The following is a 27098-nucleotide window of genomic DNA, read 5'->3' on the forward strand; positions in this document are numbered from 1 at the left end:
TCTGGCCACTGCATACAGATAAATGGGCACTGCTTATGATTACAGCCACAGTGAATATAATCTTTCCTTGAAAAGTTATTTTCATCTAAAAGATACTATTCCCTGAGAAACTCTCTAACTCAACCCATTTACTTGTAATATCAGAGATAATTTTAGTTTGAATTGAATTATCTGATGGTTATAAATTTAAACAAAAAAAGAATAAACATGAACTTAAATCTTAAAATATTTCATAAAGTGTGCTCTTAATTTTGGGGGGGTTCCATACAACACAAACAACATTTTCCACTCCTACTTCATATGAGCTACACACAAAAAAAAAGAGTAAGTACAAGCAGTATGAAGAATGTCAAGTGTATAAATAGCACTGCTGAGTACATAATGTTCTGTTACTCTAGGGACAGCTGGGACAAATATCGATACAACTTGCATGAATAAAATTAAAAAGACATAATACATGTATCATTCAAATAAAACTTTCTGCAAATAAAACTCTTGCTGTTGCTACAGTTTCAAATCTGTTTCATTTTTTTGTTTGTTTTGAGACTGAGTTTTGCTCTTTTTGCCCAGGCTGGAGTGCAATGGCATGATCTCAGTTCACTGGAACCTCCACCTCCCAGGTTCAAGCAATTCTCCTGCCTCAGCTTACTGAGTAGCTGGGATTACAGGCATGCACCACCATACCCAGCTACTTTTGTATTTTTAGTAGAGACAGGGTTTCTCCATGTTGGTCAGGCTGGTCTCAAACTCCCAACCTCAGGTGATACACCGGCCTCAGTCTCCCAAAGTGCTGGGATTACAGGCGCAAGCCACTGCACCTGGTCCATTTTTTAAATAGGAAGTGGTTGAACCGGATTACATCTAGAGTTTCTTCCAACTCTAACTTCTAACTTCAAACATCTTTTAACTGTTACAATTCATTCTCTATAGTAATAATTAAAATGTTATTGCCCTCTTATTCTCATCCTATCTTCCTTTATATATAATATCTTACCTTACAAGAATATAATTATGTAAAGGGTTTGCTTAATAATCCCATGGGCCTATAAGGTAATGGTGTAGAAACTCTAATCCTGAAATCATATCTAACTCTTCACTAAATTCAAATATAAATACTAAAACAAGTATGTCATTTGTGCCTACAGTTGCAAATAAAATGCAACACAGCATTAATATCCTTAATGAAATATTTAAATGGCATAAAATATTTATTTGTTCAAGAACATCTGTATCTGAGTACTCTTAACATATCATCCTCTTTCCATCTATCCTATCCCTTCATCTATTTTCACCTTAACCTATTCTATATTCTTACATTTTGACAATTTTAATATATGTTAAAAAATACTTTGAGAAGAACAAAAGTAAAAGCAAACTTTAATAATCACATTTATTTTTAAAAGAGTTGATCTTATATTTCTCTCCAAATAAATCACACAAACTCTTGCTTATGATACCTAGCCCCAATGGAATTTTTATTCCTTGTAGGCTATTAGACCTAATAAAATAATGTTTTCCATTAATAAATAAAAAAACAAACCAGATTAAAACAGAATATACAACCTCAACACGAGACTAACAGAAGAGTCACAGTAGTTTTATGGCCTCGTTATTAATTAAATTCAAATATATACTTTGTTCTTTAACCTACAATGAATAGAAGTAAAATTTTAGTATATTTTCTTTTGCTTCACAAAGATAAAAGTCAACTCTCTAAAATATCTTACAGGCCAGGCGCAGTGGCTCACAACTGTAATCTCAGCATTTTGGGAGGCCAAAGTGGGTGAATCACCTGAGATCAGGAGTTCAAGACCAGCCTTGCCAACATGGCAGAACCCCAACGCTACTAAAAATACAAAAATTAGCTGGGCGCAGTGGTGTGCACCTGTAATCTCAGCTACTTGGGAGGCTGAGACAAGAGAATCACTTGAACCCAGGAGGTGGGGGTTCAGTGAGCCGAGATCACCCCACTGCACTCCAGCCTGGGCAACATGCACTCCAGCCTGGGCAACAGAGTAAGACTGTCTCAAAATAAATAAAGACAATAAAATAAAATATCTTACAATCTACATATCAGCTTTTAGTCTCTTGATGTACAATAGTAACTATTACACTTAAGGAAAGCTTTGATTTTCATTAAAACTCTGTAACAGCCATTACTGGCTAAAGAGGCATTACATTATCAATTGTAGTTTTTCTCAAAAGGTAGTGCCACTAAAATAGAAAGTTTATAATAAATTATTGGTACATTATTTAGCTATTATCACTACCCACTATTATTAGATATCAACTGAATCCAGGGAAAAGAATGGCTAATGTCATATCCTGGTTGTGGAAGTTTTAAAACATGTTTACAAATTCTCTGACATTCTTCCCATCAAGAGGTGGGATCCATATCACCTCCCACTGAATCTGGGCATATTTTAGCAACTCATTTACAACTAAAAAGGATGAAGTGAAGTGACACTATGTAACTTCCAAGGCTAGCTCAGAAAAGGCTCTACAGCTTCTACTCTTGGGCTGCTGGCCTGGGAGAAGTGAGTCACTATGTAAGATGTCCAACTTGAGACCACCATGCTGGAGAAACCACATGTGGTCATACTGATCAACAGCCAGCTGAGTTCCCAGTGGACAGCCAGCAGCAACTATCAGCCCTGTGAGTGAGCCATCTTAGATCTCCATCTCAGTTTGAAGCCCTCTGATGACAGCTGCAGCCAACAACGAACTGCAACCACATATTAACCTAAAGTGAGAACTGTCTGGATGCCTTTCCCACGTTCCTAAGTCATAAAATTGTGAGCAAAACGAAATGGTAATTTTAAGACATAAAGCTTTGGGCAAATTTGCTGCATAGCAATAGTAATGACAATCATGGTTTATCCACTTTATAGAAAGAACACTTAGACTAGCAGACAGAACAACTAGTAAGCAGTGTCAATTCCACCATTAACTAAAGGGCATTTACCAGCCTTAGTGAATCAGTTAATTCTCTGGAATTCAGATTTTTCATTCACAAATAAGAAAGACAAAGTGAATTATATGGTCCCTTTTAGCGAAAGTATTCATAATTTTTATAATCCTTGAATTGCCTGACACTAATTTCCATTTTGTTTTTGTTATATCACATGACTTTTCTATTACTTTTCATTTTTTTTTTTTTTTTTTTTGAGATGGAGTCTTACTCTGTCACCCAGGCTGAAGTGCAATGATGCAATCTCAGGTCTGCAACGTCCACGTTCCAGGTTCAAGTGAATATCGTGCCTCAGCCTCCCAAGTAGCTGAAATTACATGCATGTGCCACCATACCCAGCTAATTTTTGTATTTTTTTTTCTTTTTTTGAGATGGAGTCTCACTCTGTAGCCCAGGCTCGAGTACAGTGGCAGGATCTTGCTCACTGAAACCTCCGCCTCCCAGGTCCCAGTTCAAGCAACTCTTCTGCCTCAGTTTCCCAAGTAGCTGGGATTACAGGCACGAGCCACCATGCCCAGCTAATTTTTGTATATATTTTTTAGTAGAGATGGGGTTTTACCATGTTGGCCAGTCTGGTCTTGAACTCCTGACCTCGTGATCTGCCCACCTCGGCCTCCCAAAGTGCTGGGATTACAGGCGTGAGCCACTGTGCCCTAATTTTTGTATTTTCAATAGAGACGGGGTTTCACCATGTTAGCCAGGCTGGTCTGAAGCTCCTGACCTCGTGATCCGCCCACCTAGGCCTCCCAAAGTGCTGGATTACAGGCGTGAGCCAACTCTCCCAGCCTAAATTATTTTAATAAAGTGCTCTGAACAATGACCACACCATTTCATTACGGTATGGTTGTCTAAAGTTTCTACTGGTTACAGATATAAGACTCCTCCTGCCCAGGTGGCTTTTGCTAAAGAAGTACCCATTCATTCACTCATTCATATTCAACTCCTAATCTTCTGAGACTCGCCTTTTGATAGGCCATTCCACCTCCCTACAAAATGCCCTTAAAGCAGAATAAACAGTTTAAAACTACATGTGTATTATCAATTACTTCCTTCTATGGCATATGACGAATTAGCATTCTTACTCCTACCATTCCCCTCCCCATCTTCAAAATGGAATTATTACAGTTTAGTTAAAATAATAAATAATGTTCACATGGTTTTGAAAGTCTATTTTAAATATCAGCAAGCTTTTCCCATTTGTCATTATAGCAATACGATGCTCAGAAGTTACTATTTTGTTGCAAAACAAAAGCAAAATTTGTAAGCTAATCATTTACATAAGCTTTTTTAATGACTCTATTTTATTTCTTTTTTTTTTTTTTTTTTTTTTGAGACGGAGTTTCGCTCTTGTTACCCAGGCTGGAGTGCAATGGCGCGATCTCGGCTCAGCGCAACCTCCGCCTCCTGGGCTCAGGCAATTCTCCTGCCTCAGCCTCCTAAGTAGCTGGGATTACACGCACACGCCACCATGCCCAGCTAATTTTTTGTATTTTTAGTAGAGACGGGGTTTCACCATGTTGACCAGGCTGGTCTCGATCTCTTGACCTCATGATCCACCCGCCTCGGCCTCCCAAAGTGCTGGGATTACAGGCTTGAGCCACCGAGCCCGGCCCTCTATTTTATTTCTTTAACACACATAATAGTGTCTACAATATTCTGGGCACCAGGGCTCTATGTGCTTACATGTATCAACTCATTCAATCCTCAGAATATTCTCATGAAACAAGCACTATTATTTCCATTTCACAGATAAGGAAATTTAGATATGAAGAAGTTAAGACAGTTGCCAAACGTCACACTACTAATAGGTAAAGGAGCCAGAATTCAAATGCAGGCAGTCTAATTCCGGAGTCAAACTCCTAAACAGCATAATAAACTGCCTCTCCAAACTGATGAAAATTCTTGAAAATTGTCCAAAATGAGACGCCACAAAATGTAACATTTTGTGAAAGCCTTAATGGAGGGGAAAAACTACTAAAAAATTTAGATTTTAAAGTGTTAAATCAATTACAAGACTTCCATAACAGAAAAAGCATATTTTGCTTAGTTCACTTTATATTATCAACTCAAAATAAATTTCCAAAAGAAAAAGGACATATATGTTTAAATATAATTTTATTTTTTAGATTTTAATAATTAAATGTATTAGAAATATAAAATTTAAATTTTATAAGCAACAAGATTATAAGCAAATATAATAGCAATTTTTCTCTTATAAATTATGCACTAATAAAATATAGAAATATAAGATTTATTATTCATAAACACTACAAAAATTGAAATATCAAATTAGTGGTCTTTTTCCCAGTATATAGATTTAAAAAAAAAAAATCCCTGACATGTAAACTGTAACTTCATTATGAGATTAGAAAAATGGTTACATTTCATAATATTTTAATAAATTATTCTTAATTTAGCAGAATTTTCAAAAATATAGACCTTGTTCTGTCACGACGTAATAGTGTGATCTAGGCTTCCCAGAAGCCATTCTGGGTTTCAGTGTCCTTGTCTACAGAATGAAGAACTTAAACTACATAATATCTATAAATCTATATAGTTCTAAAACTTATAAAATTAGACTTTTTAAAAAGTTTGAACTTTAAGTCTCACCTCATCTGAAGAATCTACTTGTCCCAAAGTTCCTGTTGCGCCTACAAAACCTTTGGAGGAGAAGAAAAATAGTTGTCCTTCATAGTTGCTACATATTGCTTTACTTTCAAATTATTTTGAGAAATACAAATATCAAAAAGCTAAATTTCATTACCTTAGGACACCATTCTAATGGTTATCTTCTTGGCGAGGTCCAACACTTATCTTTTTTTTTTTTTTTTTTTTTTTTTTTTTTTTCTGAGACAGAGTCTTGCTCTGTCACCAAGGCTGCAGTGCAGTGCACAATCTCAGCTCACTGCAACCTCCATCTCTAGGGTTCAAGTGATTCTCCTGCCTCAGCCTCCCAAGTAGCTGGGCTTACAGGTGCCTGCCACCATGCCCAGCTAATTTTTGTATTTTAGTAAAGACGGGGTTTTCACCATGTTAGCCACGCTGGTCTCAAACTTCCAGTCTCAGGTGGTCCGCCTACCTTGGCCTCCCAAATTGCTGAGATTACAGGCAAGAGCCGCTGGGCCCAGCATCCAACATTTATCTTAAATAAGTTTGGACCTAATAGGTTTATACTTCAACAGGAAATCTCCAGTGAAAACTCAGATTTAATACAGTAATTACAAATGGTGTTTCAGAAGGATCTCTTTCTTTTTAGTTTTAAACCCCAGTTTACTAAAATACTGAGGTAGTAAAGTTATGGGCTACTCTTGAATAACAACTATACATTTTCCATGAGCTAGAAACAAAACTTTAATAAGCTAATCAAATTCCATGTAAGAAAAATGCATCTCTTCTTTGGCAATCAATTCTTTTTTGGCTCTGAATTTTTACTACAATTGCTACTTTTCTTACAAAGAATAATACTGTTTTAGCTCAAAATAAATTTTTCCAATAATGAGTAAAGTTTGAGAGGGTTTTTTGGTTTAAATACAGAAAAGTTACTACTGTTCAAATTTAATATTTAGACAAACCTTGAACTGCCAGAGAACTAGTACCAGCAGATGGCTCCTGCACACCATATACAAGCTTATCCTCAGGATATGTAAGTCCGGAGCTCTTCAAAGCTATAAGGTACTTTTCATGACTTTTCTTTGCACAAGCATTTTCCCCAAGACCTAATTAAAACAAACTTCAAATCAGAAAAAAATATTCCATTCAAAATCTCAGTATGGTCTTTTCATTAACTAATATCTATAAACAGGTAAATAATCTAATGGAGGGGGAACCCTAGAATTAATAATGTAAGATAGCTTCAGATAACATTTTGGTGCTTATGTTTATCACCAGAATATACAGCATGTTTATACCAAATAATGAAATCTACAAAGTAGTTTAGCATCTAAAATATCCAAGGGAATGTGGGACACAAAGATTAATAAGACATGATCTTAGCTTTCAAGGAACCTGAAAATTACACAAAAGACAGGCAGAGAGTTAATATGGTAGATGATAATTATGTAGCAGAATGCACCATTTGGCTTGACAGTCTGTGCTCTCATAATATCAACCATGAAGTTATCCAAAGCAGAGTGCTTGGGAAAGGCTTTTGAATGTTTTGTATAACAATATACCATTCAACAATTCTAAGTTTTATAACTTAAACTGTGTATTATTAGAAAATCTCATACAACCCAAAAACCTAGAATATCAAAAGTGAAAACACAGACATTATAGTTGTTACTGTTTAAAGAAAGGGGATCACTTCTCAGCCTTCTGGCTAAGATCGAGTGTTTAAAGAGGTACAGCATAATTACGTCACAACAAAAGTTAGGAGACCTGGGTTCTAGTACCAACTCCAACATAAATTAATTGTGAGGTTTAAATAGTTCATTTCATTTTTCTAGGGCTCAGTTTCCTCATCCATAAAACAAGAGTTCTTTTAATAACTTCCAGCTTTAGCATTCTATGAAAAATCTACAATTTACCTTTTTTAAGTTCTGAAATACGCAATTTCTTATCATTATAATAATATATGTAAACTATAAACTTCTTCTAACATTTTACTTACCAGAAGTTAGATCTTTGTAATTTTGCTGGTTTGTCAAAACCTGAGTAAGAACAGACCGCATTGCTCCTCCCATTTTAGTTAGGTCTTCTAAAAAGGAAATTTGAGGTTCCAAAAGCTGAAGGACTTTGTTAAGGTCCTTTTCTGATGGTCCATCAGCTGCTAAAAGTAAAAAAGAAAAAAAAATCAAGTAAGGATGATTTTCTTTAAAATATCTTACTAAAAATAACAGTATTTATTCTTTCAAAATTACAGTGGCTTACAGTATTTTATAATTTAAAAAAGTCAACGCAAGAACTCTGTTTAGAAAATTGGTATCTACCCAGCACCTACCCAAGCAAGGGTAGACTTGCTCAGGAACTCAGTCCTTTGGAAAAAAGATCAAAAAACAGAAATGGCCTCCTAAGGTATGAAGCACTTAATTTGTATAAGAAGCATTTGAATACAAAAAATTAGCCAGATGTGGTGGCATGCATCTGTAGTCCCAACTACTCAGAGTCTGAGGCGGAAGAATGGCTTAAGCCTAGAAGTGAAGGTTGCAGTTTACTGAGATTATGCCACTGTACTCCAGCCTGGGTGACAGAGTGATACCCTGTCTCAAAACAAAACGAACAAAACAAAAAGCAGCATTTGATCTGTGGGCCCTATACTTCCACATATATAAATGTTACCATAAGATTGTTTCAGAAAGAGATAATATTTAAGAAAAAGTTTAGATCACATCCTAGAATAAAACAAGAGAGAATTCAAATATATTCAGAGTAGTATAAGAATATTAGGACAGGCCAGGCACGGTGGCTCAAGCCTGTAATCCCAGCACTTTGGGAGGCCGAGGTGGGTGGATCACAAGGCCAAGAGATCAAGACCATCCTGGTCAACATGGTGAAACCCCATCTCTACTGAAAATACAAAACATTATCTGGGCATGGTGGCACGTGCCTGTAATCCCAGCTACTCAGGAGGCTGAGGCAGGAGAATTGCCTGAACCCAGGACGCGGAGGTTGCAGTGAGCCGAGATCACACCATTGCACTCCAGCCTGGGTAACAAAAGTGAAACTCCATCTCAAAAAAAAAAAGAATATTAGGACAAAATTATGTCAAATTTAAACCTGCATAACAAATAACGTGCCGGGAGCAGTGGATAATCCCAGCACTTTGGGAGGCCAAGGCAGGTGGATCACAAGGTCAGGAGTTCAAGACCATCCGGGCCAACATGGTGAAACCCCATCCCTATTAAAAATACAAAAATTAGCCAGGCGTGGTGGTGCACGCCTGTAATCCCAGCTACTTGGGAGGCTGAGGCAGGAAAATCACTTGAACCCGGGAGGCAGAGGTTGCAATGAGCCAAGATCGCCCCACTGCACTCCAGCCTGGCAACAGAGCGAGACTCGGTCTCAAAAAATAAATAAAAATAAAAGTAAATAACCCATCCCCTATAATATTCCAAAAATACAGATTCACGTTAGCTGAAGGGCAAAGCAACTAAAAGATAACTTTTCATAAACATGAATAGTATTATTAAAAACTAAAAACTTAAAAAACAGGCAAATAGAGCTGGAGAGAAAGAAAAGCAGCTTGGACAACTAAAAAAGAGTATTAAAGATGAAAAGAATAGAGATATTTTACAGAAGCCAAGGTCTAAAAGGAAAGAAATGAATAAAGAGATTTATAGCTTAACCATAATTGCTTTTAAAACCAAAACAAACAAATGAACAAAACCATACCTATAAAAGAGGTGATGGAGAACCTGTGTGTCCAGGAAAGCGGATGTCCATTTCATTCAACATATATTCAGAATCTCAAACCCTATTTTCTCAGAGTAAAGCTAATGCTATTTATTATTCAACTTTATATTCTCCTCAGTGACTTACATAGTAACATAGTAGATGTTTAATTAATGTTTGCTCTTGGTTTTCGAGGGCTCTGACACAAGCTCTAAGACAAGTTTAAGGATTATAGGGTGAATGAGAAACAGAATTGAAAGAAATTGAGAAACCACAAGATCTTAGAGCTTTCATTGCCTTGGATTAGGTTACCGTAAACTCTTTAATTTTAAACAGTAATCTCTATACAAAAATGCAGAATTTTTTTTTTTTGCATAGACAGCAATTAATGCTGAACAGAGTAATAATATAAGGAAGAAACTTTCATGAACCTACATTCATGCAGTTCATCTTTAGATAAAAACTGTTTCCATTCTTTCCTTCATGTTTTCAGATCATAATATAATTATAAAGCTATGTACTTATGTTGTCTACCTTTTATAACTGTAATGTTAACCACAATAACAATAAAAATATACAGGCCAGGCACGGTGGTTCACGCCTGCAATCCCAGCACTCTGGGAGGCCAAGGTGGGTAGATCAACTGAGATCAGGCGTTTGAGACCAGTCTGGCCAACATGGTAAAATCCCATCTCTACTAAAAATACCAAAAATTAGCCAGGAGTGGTAGTGGATGCCTGTAATTCCAACTACTCAGGAGGCTGAGGCAGGAGAAGCACTTGAACCCGGGAGGCGGAGGTTGTAGTGAGCTGAGATTGCGCCACTGCACTCCAGCCTGGGCAACAAGAGCAAAGCTCCATCTCAAATATACATAGACATACATATATAACATACACTTTAGTGTGAAGTATTCTTTGATTAAACTAATGATAAGCATTAAGGTTCTCATAATAAATAATTTCTGTTTCTAAAATAGAACGCCTATAATACAAAATGTAAATTCCCAAAAGGTCTGCTAACTAGTATGTGAGAAATAATGCAGAAAGCAATTTCAATAACCCAGCTAGTAACTGGTTCCTTAATTCCAAAGAGACAGTAATCTGGAACCAAATCAAAATAATATTTTTCTTTTTTTTTTTTTTTTTTTTTTTTTTTTTTTTGACACAAGGTCTCATTCTATCACCCAGACTGGAGTGCAGTGACGTAATCATAGCTCACGGCAGCCTTGAACTTCTGAGCTCAAGGAATCCTCCCACCTCAGCCTCCCAAGTGGCTAGAACTACAGACACATGCTACCACCACACCCAGCTATCTTTTAAAAGTGTTTGTAATCGCTTCTTGGCCTTTTGGCCAAGATCAAGTATAAAAATGTTTGTAAAGACAGGATCTCTATGTTGCCCAGGTGGTCTTAAGCTCCTGTCTTCAAGCAATCCTCCTGCCGCAGCCCCTCAAAGTGCTGGGATTACAGGTATGAACCGCCATGCCCAGCTTATTTTTCTTATATCTTATAAGATATATACTCTGAGATATATATATATATTCAAGTAGATATATATTCTACTTGTTAAGTAGAAGTACTTAACAAACAATTGTATGATTTTGCTTAAAATGTACAAATAAGGAAGTATAATGGTTTCCTCACAATAAAGATAAGATAGTTTAAGAAATGAGGACATTATATAACATTCCTCTACACTTTAAGGATAGCAACAGAAGATGAAAATGTGTGCCACAGTTTCAAAATGAATATAAAGTTATTTATAGTACTAAATAGTTTTAAACCTCTTAAATTAATGCAAAATGTAGTCTCTTCTAGAATAGAAATGCAGGTATCATTAGAAAGGTAAAAGACATAACAAAAAGTTAATAAATTTGATTCATACTACTAATGAATATCTGCAATTCACAACACCAGACTGAGAACTTTAATAGATACCTAAATCCAAATATTTAACTAAATGAACTATATTTATCAAGATTGTGATTAAATCTTAAAAGTTAAGAAGTACATCTGTAATTTAATTCTCTTTTAAATACTAACATGATGATTGCACACACATATATTCTACCAGTAATCTGAAAGTGAGCAATCTGACCCATCATAAGTCATTATATAATATATATGGAGAATAAAAATATAATACAGACCCCTTAAAAAAAATGTTGAAAAAGCATTTTATCTTCTAAAATCTAAGTTGAATCCAAACATTTCCAGTTCTCAATTCTGCTTTATCCTAATATTGCAAATAAAGTCACTTTAACCCCACAAAATGGTTACTTCCTCATCTGCAAAATCAAGTAAGTTTTACCAAAAATGTTTATGACCCCAGAAGCAGAAAGCACCAAACTACGTCTACTACAACATATCCATAAGGTTATATAAATTATTTTTAGCATGTTTCTATTCATTCTGTAGTTTATAGTCACCTCTTTTTAAATGTTAAGCAAAAAAAGATATCTGAAAAAATTCACCTCATTATTAATGCTAAAACTTTGTAAATTTAGAATTTAAAAAGAGTACTAACAAGAAGTAGACTAAAACATACCTGGTTCATTATAGCCTTCTCTTAAGTACTGAATAAGACAAAAAATAAATCTTGGAAGAACAAATTCAGACATCATCAGTAAGTCTTTAGGGACACAGGGAATATTTGAACTTGATTTAATTTGATGCCTTTTGCAAAACCTGTAATATGAAAAAGAAAAAAATTAACAGTAATGTATAATCATCCAAAAACATATTATTTCTGTTTACAATACTCATAAATAGAATATAGGCCAATATAATCCTCCTTTATGATTTTTAAGTTACCAAGTTAAAAGAATATAATTTTAATCAGTCTTTATATTAAAAAAGGCACTCAGGTAGATTTTTCCCAAGAAAAGACAATAAAATTAATAGTAAAATTCCAAATAGAACACAAAAAGAAAAATCTCATTAGATGGCACATTTGTTAACTGACATTTATTACTTTCAGGTACCTCTTTATGACTTCCACTCTTTTAAACCATTAAGAACATTATTGATCACTTCCAAAGAATTTATATTTTTCCTCACAATTTCTAACTTATTGTATTAATGAATAGGTAAGTGACATAAAAACTTGAAGTTTATTTTTAAAGTGTATACACTTAAGTGTATTCACTCCTTCTAATCTTGTTTATATTCACTTTTCTTTCTTTCTTTTTTCTTTTTTTTTTTGAGAAGGAGTCTTGGTCTGTCGCCCAGGCTGGAGTGCAGTGGCAGGATCTCAGTTCACTGTAACCTTTGCCCAGGATCAAGCGATTTTCCCTCCGTCAGCCTCCCAAGTAGCTGGGACTATAGGTGTGCACCACTATGCCAGCTAATTTTTTAAATTTTTAGTAGAGGTGGGGTTTCACAATGTTGGTTGGCCAGGCTGGTCTCAAACTCCTGACCTCAGGTGATCTACATGCCTCAGCCCCTCAAAGTGCTGGGATTACAGTCATGAGCCACTGCGCCCAGCCTATATTCATTTTCAAGTATGACTGGCATGCTTGAGCAAAAATGAAGTGAACTATTGTTTGTTTGTTTTTTTTCCTTAAAGACAGGGTCTTGCTTTTTCACCCACATGCATCCTGGAAGTCCTCGGCTCAAACAATCCTCCCACCTCAGCCTCAGGCACGTGCCCCTATGCCTGGCTTTTTTATTTTTACTTTTTGTAGAGACAGGGTCTTGCTACACTGCCAAGGCTGATGTTGAACTCCTGGCCTCAAGTGATCCTCCAGCCTTGACCTCCCAAAGTGCTGGGATTACAGGCATGAGCCACTGTGGCCCACCCTGAAGAAAACTATTCTATAGTCAACATCCAAATAATCACAAGTAAGTTATTCTGTGACCAATCACATAATTACCACATTAAACATGTAAAATGCCTAGAAATAAGTAGAAGGGAAGAGAATCTATTTAAGCTGTAAAATACAAAAGAGCTGGATAAATAGAGAAAAACTACACTCCTAAATGGAAAAATCAATTCTATATTTTTTTAAAAGACAGTTTCAGTCACGTACAGTGGCTCACACCTACAATCCCAGCACTTTGTGAAGCTGAGGCCAGTGGATCATCTGAAGTCAGGAGTTCAAGACCAGCCTGGCCAATGTGGCAAAATCCCATCTCTACCAAAAATACAAAAATTAGCCAGATGTAGTGGCATACGTCTGTAGTCCCAGCTACTCAGGAGGTTGAGGCAGGAGAATCGCTTGAACTCGGAAGGTGGAGGTTGCAGTGAGCCAAGATCACACCACTGCACTCCAGCCTGGGTAACAGAGTGAGACTCTGTCTCGAAAAAATACTAAAAACAAAAGACAGTTTTCCCCCAAACTTAATGCCATTAGATTTACATCCCAATGGAATTAATCACAAACTAATTCTAAAGTTCAAAAAGAAGAGCAAATGTGTGAAAAATCCTACTAAAAAAGCCTGAAGATAAAAGATTAATAATGTACTGGATCTTAAAGCACAGTATAAAACTATTTTAATTAAAATTATCTGGTAATGTGCTAACATCAATGGACCGCAATGGCCTGGGCATGGTGGCTCATGCCTGTAATCCCAGCACATTGGGAGGCCAAGGCTGAAGGATCACTTGAGGCCAGGAATTCAAAACCGGACTAGGCGACACACCAAGACACAGTCTACCAAAGAAAAGTTAAATAAATAATTTTAAATGAACAACAATAAAGTTCAGAAAAAGTATATATAAATTTGAGATACATGTGACATCTCAATTCAATATGGTGGGGAAGAGACTTAATAAACTACTTTAGAACAAAATTTATTATTATTTAAGTGCAGGAAGCAAATTTGATTCCTATCTCATACTATATACAAAATATATTCCATATACATTAAAAATCAAATGTAAGGTGGAGCCTGGAAGAAAATTAACTATTTTCCTATATTATCTCAGAACATAAAAAGCCTAAGTTAAGACTTAAAACCAAAAGCCACAAAAGTAAGAAAAAAACCTGACTATGCAAATCAAAAGCTTCTACATAGAAGACAATAACTGGAAAAAATATTTACAATATATAAAAGAGATAAAAGATTAACATCTATGATTACAAACTCTCAAAAATGGATAAGAAAAATGAAACAGTTCAGTAGAAAAATCAAGCAAGGTCATGAACAATTCACAATGCAAGTACCAAATAGCAAATAAACAAATGAAAAGACGCTCCAGTTTTCTCTAATAATCAAAGCAATGAATTTTATTAAAACAAAAAATGAGTAACTGTAGAAACCATTTTGTGATATCCAGTGAAATAACTGACCCATGCAATGAAGCCATTAGGTTTTCATTACAGTTACTTACAGTTCATTACAGTTAATTTTATTACATGTGATAATAATATTGTAGTTATATAAGAAAAAGATCTGACTATTACATCCTTATCAATCTGCCAGGTACAGTGGCTCAGGCCTTAATCCCAGCACCTTGGGAGGCTGAGGTGGGCAGGTTACTTGAGATCAGGAGTTCGAGACCAGCCTGGCTAACATGGTGAAACCTCATCCCTACTAAAAAAATACAAAACAATTAACCAGGTATGGTGGCATACACCTGTAGTCCTAGCTACTCAGAAGGCTGAGGCAGGAGAATTGCTTAAACCCAGAAGGCAGAGGTTGCAGTGAGCTGAGATCATGCCACTGCACTCCAGCCCAGGTGACAGAGGGAGGCTCTGTGTTTAAAAAAAAAAAAAAAATACTATCAATCTTAGTATCACTAGAAGTTTAAAAAAAAAAAAGAAAAGAAAGAAACTATGATGTGAGTGAAGCACACAACATGACTTATGAAATGTTTTTATCAAACAAACTGAACTTGAATGACACCATGTCTCCAGAGCTAACCTCCATGTACAAGAAGCATGGGAGATAAAGGAACACGTTAAATGACACCACAAAAAAGCAAATGGACAAACGTAGAATGTGAGGGATTATACAAGACAACTGACCCAGTTTCTGTAACCTGTCAGTGACAGAGGGGAATAAAGGGGTACCAGGGCTACTCTAGGTTAAAAGAGGTTTGAGAGAACCAAATGCAATATGTAAACTAGTTCTAATAAACCAACTCTGAAAGGAATTTTTGAAAAGTACTTTTTATCCTTTCAAAAAGGAAATTTCTTTCTGGGGAAAGCTGATTATAAACTGGATACTAATTCATTACAGCTGATTTTACTAGTGTGATGATGTTGAGGTTATATAAGAAAATGTTCATGATTATTTGATGTTATAAGAATTATTTGTGACAATAACAGCACTGTGATTATCACTAAAAGGTGAATTCCTGGCCCGGTGCAGTGGCTCACACCTATCATCTCAGTACTTTGGGAGGCCAAGCCAGGCAGATCACTTGAATCAGGAGTTCAAGACCAGACTGGCCAACATGGCAAAGCCCTGTTTCTACTAAAAACACAAAACTTAGCCAAGTGTGGTGGTGTGCACCTATAATCCCAGTTACTCAGGAGGCTGAGATAAGAGAATCACTTGAACTCAGGAGGTGGAGATTGTAGTGAGCCGAGATAGTGCGGCACTGCACTCCAGCATGGATAACAGAGTGAGACTTGCCTTAAATAAAAATTTTAAAAAGTAAATTCCCTGTCTTTTAGACAGAGGCAGGGATTTATAGATGAAATGTTCTAATATATGCAACCGGCTTCAAAATAATCTGGTGAGATAAAGGGAAGTAGATGGGAGTACACCAAGAGCAGCTCTGAATTGCTACTTGTTCAAACTAAGAGATACATGAGGTTTCATTATGTTATGTTCATTAAACAGAATATGTATCAATATTAAAGTCAATAAAGTACTCCCTTCTGATGTTTAAGGAATTCATTTAAAAGAAGGTTAAATTTGTCTTTCAGTCAAAAATAATACCAAGGATTTTTTTTCCTAACAAAAGACCATACTATTTAAGTTCATTGTGCTGACTGCTTTTATATGTTTTAAATTTCCTATACTAAAAAACTAAAAATCTTAAAAAGAAAAAAAAACCCTAATCTTTAAAGATGAATACTGAAACATGTCAGGGTGAAATGACATGATTTGGGGGAGTTGCTTTAAAATACGTCAGCAAAAGGGAAAAAAGAGCAGTTGAAGCAAATGTGGCTGAAATCTTTTAAAATATTGAGTCTGCGTGACTAGCACAGGAAGGTTCAACGTCCTGTTGTATCTACCTTTGCATATGTTTGGAAATTTTCATAATGTAAAAACAGTTTTTCATCTTGCAGATCAGGAAAAATTAACTTTACTAATTCACGGAAAGCATGTTCAGAAATTTTTGTTGCACAGATGGAAGAGTAACAGGTAGAATTTTTGGTAGCATTTGACCATAACTATCAAAATTTTGAATGTTCGTAACACTAGCTTACCATTTCTATTTCCACAAATTTATTATACAGAAATACTCCTAAATATGCTTACAAAGATGTTCACTATACCATCATTTATAATATTAAAAAGTTTTAAAATGCATGCATTTAATCATAGAAGAAAAGTAAACCAAACTATGGCAGATACACAAAATAATTTTTTAAAAAATGAGGTAGACCAAAAAGCACTAAAGTATAATTATATCTAAGATAAATTGAGAAATGAATTGTATAGCAGTACAATTAATCACTTCTATAAATATAATATTGGAGAAGGCAAAATAAATGTTAATATAAATAAAAAGAAAAATATTTTCAGAAATATATACCCAAACTTTGTAGAAATTAACTGAGAGTATGATATGGTACACTTTTACTTTCTATGTTAATTTTACCTATAATGTTGGAATTTTATGTAACTAACATATGTATAACTTTACAATCAAAAGGAAAAATTTAAACCAAAAGCAAAAAATACATTATACCACACATTTGGTTTAGTACCACAATTTAAAACATCATCAGTATCCTTTGTTTGCCTCAAGGACCCTTTTTAGAATCTAACAAAAGTTACAACTCTTAAGAAAAAGTATACACAAATGCAAAATAAAAGTTAGCATGTTCACACTCTGCTGAAGTGTATCTACCCTAAAGATAGGGCTTTTAATTGTTAGGTCAGCAGATTACAGTGCAGAGAGATGGATTTTCCTTGGTCCTCAAGGCAGACACACAGGCAGAGCCTCAGCAACCTTTTAAGTTGCCTCTGTATCCCAACCAAATAGCATTTTTCACATCTGCCATTATGATGATAAAAGTTAGGAAGCATTACACCTTAAGGTTCAAACCTTGATTTAAAATAAAAAAAATGATTTTAAGAACTTCCTTCAAGCTAGGTGCAGTCACTCACACCTGTAATCCCAGCACTCTGGGAGGCCACAGTGGGCGAGTTACTTGAGATCAGGAGTTCAAGACCAGTCTGGCCAACATAGTAAAACCCTGTTTCTACTAAAAACACAAAAGCATACACCTGTAATCCCAGCTATTCAGGAGGCTGAGGTGAAAGAATTGCTTGAATCCAGGAGGCAGAGGTTGCAGAGAGCTGAGATCTCACCACTGCACTCCAGCCTGAATGACAGAGCAAGACTCCCAACTCCAAAAACGAACAAAAACAAAAAAACAAAAAAAAAACAACTTCTTCCAGCTGGGACACACAATATCTCAATATCTAAATAAAATCAAGTACACTTTTAAAAGCTATTATTTCCATAAAAGCTTTTTTCTTTTTTTTTTGAGACATAGTCTCACTTGGTTGCCCAGACTGGAGGAGTACAGTGGTATGATCTCAGCTCACTGCAACCTCTGCCTCCCAGGTTCAAGTGATTCTCCTGCCTCAGCCTCCCAAGTAGCTGGGACTACAGGCACGCACCACCACACCCATCTAATTTTTTGTATTTTTAGTAGAGATGGGGTTGCTCCATGTTGGCCAGGCTGGTCTTGAACTCCTGACCTCAGGTGATCCACTGGACTCAGCTTCCCAAAGTGCTAAAATTACAGGCATGAGCCCCTGTGCCCAGCCCATAAAAGCTTTTGTAAAGGAGAACCTGGCCTGTGTGACAGATTAGAAAGCTAGTTGTTACCTAAGATAACTTAATTAAGAAGCCTGTAAGTATAAATGTGAAGAAGAGAAAGTGGAAGAAAGGAAAGACAGCAGAGAAGAACAGAAAAACATACACTAAATTGAAGGATGCAATAAAAGAATTGAGAGCTGTGCTGGAAACAGTGAGTTCCTCTTCGAAAGTTCTATTTGTCCTCTATTTTCAAAGCCTCCTTGCCCCTAGTTAACAACCTTCCATCTATTCCCAATCTGTAAACTATATAACCTACGACTGTTCCTTATTTGGCACCCTTTGTTCTGAAACAGCTCTTCCTGAAGCTGTAACCCCTACCCCTGCTCCATTTGAAGTAGCCAATCCGGATCAGCTTAGATTGTGCAATCGGACCCCAGCCAATGGGGACCAGACACAGAAGCAGGTACTGACTGCATTAGGGATAAAAATCCCTTCCCTCTTTTATTCAGTGTGCTCTTGCAGTGGCCAGAAGATCGAGCAGCACCCTTCAGAAATAAATCTGCCTTGCTGAGAAATCCTTTATTTGAGTGCTCGTTTTCTTTGCAACTGACTATAAGCTCTTATTGCCAACAGCTGGAAAGCAGAAAGTGTAAGGATTAGAAAGCTCTCTTGGACATTTTGTGCAGGAAAGAAACCAATTCCAAAGAGCTACTGGGTGGAGTAAAGAACAATTTGAACAGAGTATCAAGTAGCTTCAAGGAATGAAGATTCAAGCAGGGAAATAAGCCAAAGGAACAGCAAGAATGGTCTAAATAATTTTGAGACTGAGGTTACAGAAGTGTAACAAGACTGGAGATTAAAAGCTTAATGGTTAAAAAAGTAAAAAAATGAGAATCTGGGAACTAGTTTGAATACAGCAGACCTGTCCAATATGGATGTAACATACTGTAAGACTGTCGAACAAAACTGGTTTTTGTAATTCAGCCTGAGCATACTGTGGGGACTGATCATTTAACATAGCAGATGCTCAATATAGACTTGATAATACCCAGTTTGAGGCAGGAAGATTTCCTAAGCCCAGGAATTCATGACCAGCCTGGGCAATATAGCATGATCCTATCTCTTAAAAAAATCTTTTTTAAAATTAATATTATTTCATCAAGTCTTAGAAAAAGACTTGCTGAAACAAAGACTTAACTAAACAGAATTTTTTTTTTTTTTTAAAGATGAAATCTTGCTCTTCACCCACGCAGGAGTGCAGTGGCACGATCTCAGCTCACTGCAACCTCCACCTCCCAGGTTCAAGCAATTCTCCTGCCTCAGCCTCTGTAGTAGCTAGGATTACAGGTGTGTGCCATGACACCCGGCTAATTTTTTTTCGTATCTTTATTAGAAATGGGGTTCCGCCATGTTGGCCAGGCTGGTCTTGAACTCCTGACCTCAAGTGATCCGCCTGCCTCGGCCTCCCAAAGAGCAGGGATTACAGGCAAAAGCCACTGAGCCCAACCAACAAAATTATTTTAAAGGCATCCAAATAAATAACAATCTGGGACTATTTAATAATCCCAGTTGTTCAAAAAAAAATTTTTTTTTTTAAGAGCTACAACATGCCTCACATGTAGGTCCTGGGACTACAGAGGCCTTGTCCTCAGGGAGCTGACTTTCTGAGGGAGAAAGAAAGAAACAAAATATGGAAATATCTGATAGTTATAAACTCTATGAAATTATTTCTAGCCTGGGCAACACTGCAAAACCCCATCTCTACAAAATTAGCCAGATATGGTGCCTGAGCCCAGGAATTCATGACCAGCCTGGGCAATATAGCAAGATCATTCCACGGCCCTTCAGTCTGGATAACAGAGTGGGATCCTGTCTCAAAAAAAGAAAAAAAAAAAAAATTGACAGCACCATATAAAAAGCATCCATTTGGCTCCTTTAGATTGGGTTTGACAGGAGAGGCCTTTCTGAAGAGGTGATACTTAGGCAACAGACCAAACTGACATGAAGGAGCTAGGCTGGGCATGCAAAGCTCTGAGGAAGTTGAGGGAGAAAGTTTGCTATTTTTACTTTGTTTGTTTAGATTGTACTGATTCAAGCAACAAGAAATTTACTCCATTTATAACACCTAATTGGATCCTGAAATTCATGTCACTTCATCATCAATGACTAAGCCTACAGGAAGAACCAGTAAGTCAAGTGAGCTAACCAAAAGACACCAGTAAAATCAAAGACCTGACAAATGAAACTGCAAATAAACATGTATTAACAATCTCTCCCCAAGTGAACAAGAGAAGGGCTTTCTAAGCAACTGGTATAGCTCCTAATTAAAAATGAGGCAGGATGTAATACATTCACATTAGCAGTTCAGAGGTCACAGAAAACTTTCTGCAAGGAACCCAACAGATTTGCAAGATTAAGAAGGTTAAATAGTCCTTACTGGGGAACGATGTTACGGTAAACAGAACTACAAAAATAGTAAACAAAATGACCTCTCTAAATTTTGTTTGACATCATCTTTTTTAAATTTTTCATTAAAGCACAACTGATAAAAAATTACCTAAAAGGTAAGTATGCAACTCAGTGAAGTATCACTAAATGAACATACTCACGTAAACACCAATTCAAGATCAAGAAACAGAACATTACCCCAGAAACTCTCCTTATGATTCCTCTGAAATCAAATTTAAATGACTAAAAGCAAAATTCCTGGACTGTGGGAGATGGAGAGGGGAGGGGGTTTCTGGTGGTCTATTTGCAAGTTACCGACACTTGGTGGGGAGAAGGAGGGCAAGGAAAGGCCAACTCAAATAACTAAACCTCATTTTTCAAGAATTTGAAAAGTATCTGAGATAATAAGCTCCACTACAAGTACGTTTTTGGCAAGAACATCCCATTCTCCACTTACTACACACATCACACATTATTTTGCAACAAATTACACACATACACATTATTTTGCATATAATTCTAGATCATTCATGGAGATTCCTGGACAGTCATACCCCTCCAGGTTAAAAGCCCTGATGATATAATCTATGCCCTTCATCTGACAGATGGGGAAATCTCAGAAACATTAAATGACATACCTAACTAAACTTTAACAAAATTATCAAAAGATATTTAGGTTATAGGCCAAAATGACATAAAAGGCATACCATAAACATGTATGATATCTAAACTAATCTATATATTTAATATGACCCAGTGAAAAATGACAATAAGAAATAAACTGATTCTAAAGTTCATATGGAAAAATAAGCAAGAATAGCTAAGAAAATTCTGAAAAACAAAAGTCATAAAAGTGAAGTACCGTTATCAGAAATGAAAACTTATTTTAAAGTTGAAATCATCAGCAGTATTGATTCTAGCCTTTAGGAAGCTAGCATTCTATAGGCCAGAGATAGACAATGATGATAAACACAATTAAGTGAACTATAAAGCAGACAAAGGGAGATCAGAAATCATTTCCAAATTCACCTACACATATTCCTGAGCCATTTTTCTAGATACACATTTCTACATCTCTAATAGGTAGGACTAAAGTACAGCTCCATCTCATGTCTAAAACTGTCATATAAATGTTAAAAACTAAAAGAAAAAACTTTAAATTCCATCTACATGGGTTTAAATATTATTTAGTGGGCCCCAAAGTACCAAAGCATATATATACTTGAAGTTCTGGGATACATGGGCAGAATGTGCAGGTTTGTTACGCAGGTAGAGAGATGCCATGGTGGTTTGCTACACCCAACAACGTGTCATCTAGGTTTTAAGCCCCAAAAGCATTAGGTATTTATCTTAATGCTCTCCCTACCCTTGCCCCCCATCCCCTGACAGATCTCAGTCTGTGATGTTCCCCTCCCTGTGTCCATGTGTTCTCATTGTTCAACTCCCACTTACGAGTGAGAACATGCGGTGTTTGGTTTGTCCAAGAAGTCCTAAGCATTTTTTTTTCTTTTTTTGAGATTTAGTTTCACTCTTGTTACCCAGGCTGGAGTACAATGGTGCGATCTCGGCTCACCGCAACCTCCACCTCCTGGGTTCAGGCAATTCTCCTTCCTCAGCCTCCTGAGTAGCTGGGATTACAGGCACGCACCACCATGCCCAGCTAATTTTTTGTATTTTTAGTAGAGACAGGGTTTCACCATGTTGACCAGGATGGTCTTGATCTCTTGACCTTGTGATCTGCCCACCTCAGCCTCCCAAAGTGCTGGGAGTCCCAAGCATTTTTAAATAGCTTTCTCTTTTCCTTTCTTCTCTCCATCATTCACTTTCACACACATATACACATATAAACAGCACACACAAATACATGCAGATTCTTTAATAAACTAAGTTCCTTTATTTAAAAATGTATGGGCCAGGCACGGTGGCTCAGGCCTGTTATCCCAGCACTCTGGGAGGCTGAGGTGGGTGGATCACCTGAGGTCAGGAGTTCGAGACCAGCCTGGCCAACATAGCAAAACTCCATCTCTACTAAAAATACAAAAATTAGCCAGGTGTGGTGGTAGGCACCTATAGTCCCAGTGACTTGGGAGGCTGAGGCAGGAGAATTGCTTGAACTTGGGAGGCAGAGGTTACAGTGAGCCAAAATAGCACCACTGTACTCTAGCCTGAGCAACAAAGTAAGACTCCGCCTCAAAAAAAGAAAAAAAAGAAGGAAAAAAACCTGTATTTACATTATAAGAAAGAACCCATACAACCTTGTAATTGCCTGACGAAAAGACCCTGCTCATAGCTTATCATAAACTGGTAAAAGATAAACCAGTCATTACTAGACAAAATTGAAAGTTCTAAATAATTGTCAGCCTCCTGCCCAGCTCTTCTCCATGAACCCTATTCACCTGTTCCCATCCTGGGTTTCTTATTGCAGCTAAAGACAGCACCATTTTCTCAAGCATTCGTAAGTAACTATTCCCTCTCAGATTTTAAACTGGAATTCAAATAGTTATGTGTTGGTTATATTTAGGCTATCATATGGTAAGTAAAGCCAAAAAACAGCTATTAAAAAATTTAGATTCATTCATTATTTTGGTTTGGATGAGATCTCAAGTTAATTATTTAATTTAGTCATTATTCATACACATCTTTGCTAATAATCTTATATGGTTGAGAAAAAACATAAATTTCTATATCCATAAAAACTTAACGAATGTCTTAGAGGACTCGATTTGTTTGTTTTGTTGATTGGCTGTTTTGTTTTGTTTTGTTTTGTTTGATATGGAGCCTCACTCCTTCATCCAGGCTGGAATGAAGTGGTAAAATATAAATTCACTGCAACCTCTGCCCCCCAGGTGCCTCCTGCCTCAGTTTCCTGAGTAACTGGGATTACAGGCACCTGCCACCATGCCCAGCTAATTTTTTTTTTTTTTAATTTTTAGTAGAGATAAGGTTTCACCATGTTGGCCAGACTGGTCTTGAACCCCTGACCTCAAGTGATCCACCCACCTTGGCCTCCAAAAGTGCTGGTTACAAGCGTGAGCCACCACACATGGCCTCAATTTGTTCTTAAAGGGCCAGATAGTATTTTCTACTTTGAGGGCCATGCAGTCTGTTCTAATTACTCAATTCTGTTTTTATAGAGTGAAAGCCCCCATAGGCAATAAGCAAATAAATTAGTGTGGTATGTTCCAAGCCCTTGGGCAATAGTTTGCCAACCCCACATCCCAAAAGGATCCAAAAGGATGTAGAGCCATAAAAAAAGAAAAGAAAAAAGCCTACCTAATCTCATTGATCAAATTAATCCATTATTCTATTCATCTATTAATCAAATGAGGTCAGTGCTCTTAGATTGTAAAGGAAGTATTTAAAACAGAAATCTGAGTCATTGTTTCAAAGGTCTTTAGGTATATCTCAACTATAAAATGAAGAGTTGCTAGTAAATGACCTCCAAATTATGCTCTAGCATTAAAATTCTATGTGCTTATCTACAAATAGGCACTCTAAATACCCAGAAAGAGTAAACCACATTGCCTTCTAATCATAAATAATTACCAGGAAAAAACAACCATGGAGGACAAAGTTACAGGCAATAGGAACACCTCTTAAAAGATGTCTTCATGTAAATGGTTCAGCAGTAAGCAAGAGAGTGGTTCACATTTCAAACCAATATTTATCCAGCACACACACCAATTCAGAAGACATGAGCCCCAGCTCTGTCACTTAACTTTCTACTCATTGAGTAAGATTCTCTATTACCTTTAACTTCACCTCACCATAAAATGAGGACAATAATATCTATCTCGAAGATTGTTGGGTAGGAAAGAATTTGTAAAAAGTAACACAAAAGAGAAAATTAGCAACTGGGTGCGGTGACACACGCCTGTAATCCCAACGCTTTGGGAGGCTGAGGCAGGAGCATCACTTGATTGAGCTCAGAAGTGTCAGACCAACCTGGGCAACATGGTAAAACCCCGAGTATGCAAAAAACAAAAAAATTAGCCGGACTTGGTAGCACACACCTATGGTCCTAGCTACTCAGGAGGCTGAGGTGGGATAATCACTTGAGATCAGGAGGTCAAGACTGCAGTGAGAAGAGATTGTGCCACTGCACTGTAGCCTGTGCAACAGAGCAAGACCTTGTCTCCAAAAAAAAAAAAAAAAAAAAAAGGAAAAGAAAATTAGCAAGATGGTAGATGTTAATAAAACTGTATCATATGAAGACCTAAAACAAGTGTAAATAGTCTAAGCATACCCATTAAAAGACAAAGACTATCAGACTGGATTTCTATTTTTCCGTCTCTCTCTCCCTCCCTCCCTCTTTTCTCTCTTTTCTCTCTCTCTCTCTCCCCCTCTCTCCCCCTCTCTCTCTCCCCCTCTCTCTCCCCCTCTCCCTCTCTCTCTTTCTGAGCAGAGTCTCACACTGCAGCCCAGGCTGGAGTGCAGTGATGTGATCTTGGCTTACTGCAACTTCCACCTTCCAGGTCCTGGTTTAAGCAATTCTCCAGCCTCAGCCTCCCGATTAGCTGGAATTACAAGTATGCACCACCATGCCCAGCTAATTTTTGTATTTTTAGTAGATATGGGATTTCACCATGTTGGCCAGGCTGGTCTTGAACTCCTGACCTCGTGTTCCGCCCATCTTGGCCTCCCAAAGTGCTGGAATTACAAGCATGAGCCACCATGCCCAGCCAGACTGGATTTTTTTTTTAAAGCAAAATACAAATTTAAGTTAAAAGTAGAATAGAAATGTAACCAAGGATCCACATTTTTCTAAGAAAAAGAAAATATTTATTATTTTTTTTTCTCTTCTTTTCTCCATGTCTCCCTGTTCCCATTTCCTACTTAGCCCTTTAAAATTCAGTTGTAACTTTTCACTTTCCCTTTACCTAACACTCCTTACAGGGCAAGTTCATCTAACTATGTGCTTAGAAGATCCAGAGCAGGCTGGGCACAGTGGCTCACACCTGTAATTCCACCACTTTGGGAAGAGGAGAAGGGAGGATTTCTTGAGTCCAGGAGTTCAAGACCAGACTGGGCAATAAAGTGAGACTTCATCTCTACCAAAAAAAAATTTTAATTAGCCAAGCATGGGAGGATTCTTAAGCCCAGGAAGGGATGGTTGCAGTAAGCCAATATCATGCTGCTGCATTCCAGCCTGGATGAAAGAGCAAGACCTTGTCTCAAAAAAAAGAAAAAGCTTAAGAGCAGGCCTCTGAAGCTCAAGAGAAAACAGTTGACTTACAACCCAAAGTGTGTCCACTATGAAACTCTCTCCTACTGGAAGGCTGCCTTAAGAGACAACAGTCCAGCTATAACCCGAAGTATGCCCACTACAAAACTCTTTCCTACCTGAAGGATTTTCAGTCACTTTTACAACCTAACCCTGCCCACAAAACAGTCATCACCTCCATCTCCGAGTAGATAAGGCACCAAGCTGGGATGCTGACCCCTACCTGCTTCCTTCCTCTCCTACATGCCATTTATGTTAGGCCCCCTTCTAAAAATGCTCACTTTCTGCCCAAAAGCAAAGCAGCATCCTTAAAGCAGGAAGCCTTCTACTCCTAAGATGCCTTTGGAATAAAGTCACTTTATACCAGACCTTGTTCTTGTTAACGGGATTCTGCAAGCAGCAAACAACTGAATCTGCATTTTGGTTAGAGATAGGGATATACTATGTAAATTCTATCGGACTTAACAATATTTGACCAATTGTACAGAAAACAAGCTAAAAGTTCCTAATTTAAAAATCAGGCCGGGGACTGTGGCTCATGCCCGTATTCCCAACACTTTGGGAGTTGAGATGAGTGGATCATTTGAGTTCAGGAGTTCTAGACCAGCCTGGCCAACATGGTGAAACCCCATCTCTTCTAAAAATATTAAAACTAGCTGGGTGTGTGTGGAGGAAAAGGTAAATATTAAATTTGAACTCAATTGAATGTGGACACAAATAATGGTCACCAAGTCCCAGAATAGGCTGTGTGAGCCCCTTCAGGTGTTCATCAAGTACCATTTCAGAGAACTCTCTATTTAAATATATTCCTATACTTTAGTTATTGAAAAACAACAGATAATCAGAAAAACAAATTTACCTTTTTGTGTTCCTTGAGCCTAGTCGCAAAGCGCCTTCATGACTGGGCTTCATGCCAAACAACTCATTACAAAAAGAGCTAGGGTCCCAGACTGCACCAAAGCTTCATGACTCCTTGTCTGTGCATGGACAAGTGGCCGACTCTGGAGCCCAAGTTTTCGCTTCCTAGTCTGGTGGTGAAACCTCCTTAGTCTGGTGAGTGTAAATATATATATATATATATATATATATATATATATATATATATATATATGTATTTTCCCTTATTCCCTCCCCATTGCAATTTGCTTATTATATTATTTGCTTATTATAT

The 27098-nt window shown here is 37.1% G+C and overlaps 1 protein-coding gene across 9 annotated transcripts in view; it reads right to left on the reverse strand.

Annotated features, from left to right (window-relative positions):
• Window positions 1-27098, reverse strand: part of UBR3 (ubiquitin protein ligase E3 component n-recognin 3) — a 248075-nt gene that overhangs the window by 198753 nt on the left and 22224 nt on the right. For 5 of the 9 annotated variants that reach the window (XM_074399495.1, XM_074399500.1, XM_074399498.1 and 2 more), the window contains exons 2-5: window positions 11848-11987; window positions 7581-7739; window positions 6544-6687; window positions 5582-5631 (exon numbers count right to left, since the gene is read on the reverse strand). In XM_074399495.1, coding sequence (XP_074255596.1) covers window positions 5582-5631; window positions 6544-6687; window positions 7581-7739; window positions 11848-11987 — 493 coding nt within the window. Of the gene's footprint in view, window positions 1-5581; window positions 5632-6543; window positions 6688-7580; window positions 7740-11847; window positions 11988-26786; window positions 26967-27098 lie in introns of those variants that run through there. The other 4 variants (XM_074399504.1, XM_074399496.1, XM_074399501.1 and 1 more) reach the window with 3 other exon arrangements.

This window comes from Saimiri boliviensis, chromosome 5, assembly GCF_048565385.1.
Source record: "Saimiri boliviensis isolate mSaiBol1 chromosome 5, mSaiBol1.pri, whole genome shotgun sequence".
NCBI classification, from domain to species: domain Eukaryota; kingdom Metazoa; phylum Chordata; class Mammalia; order Primates; family Cebidae; genus Saimiri; species Saimiri boliviensis.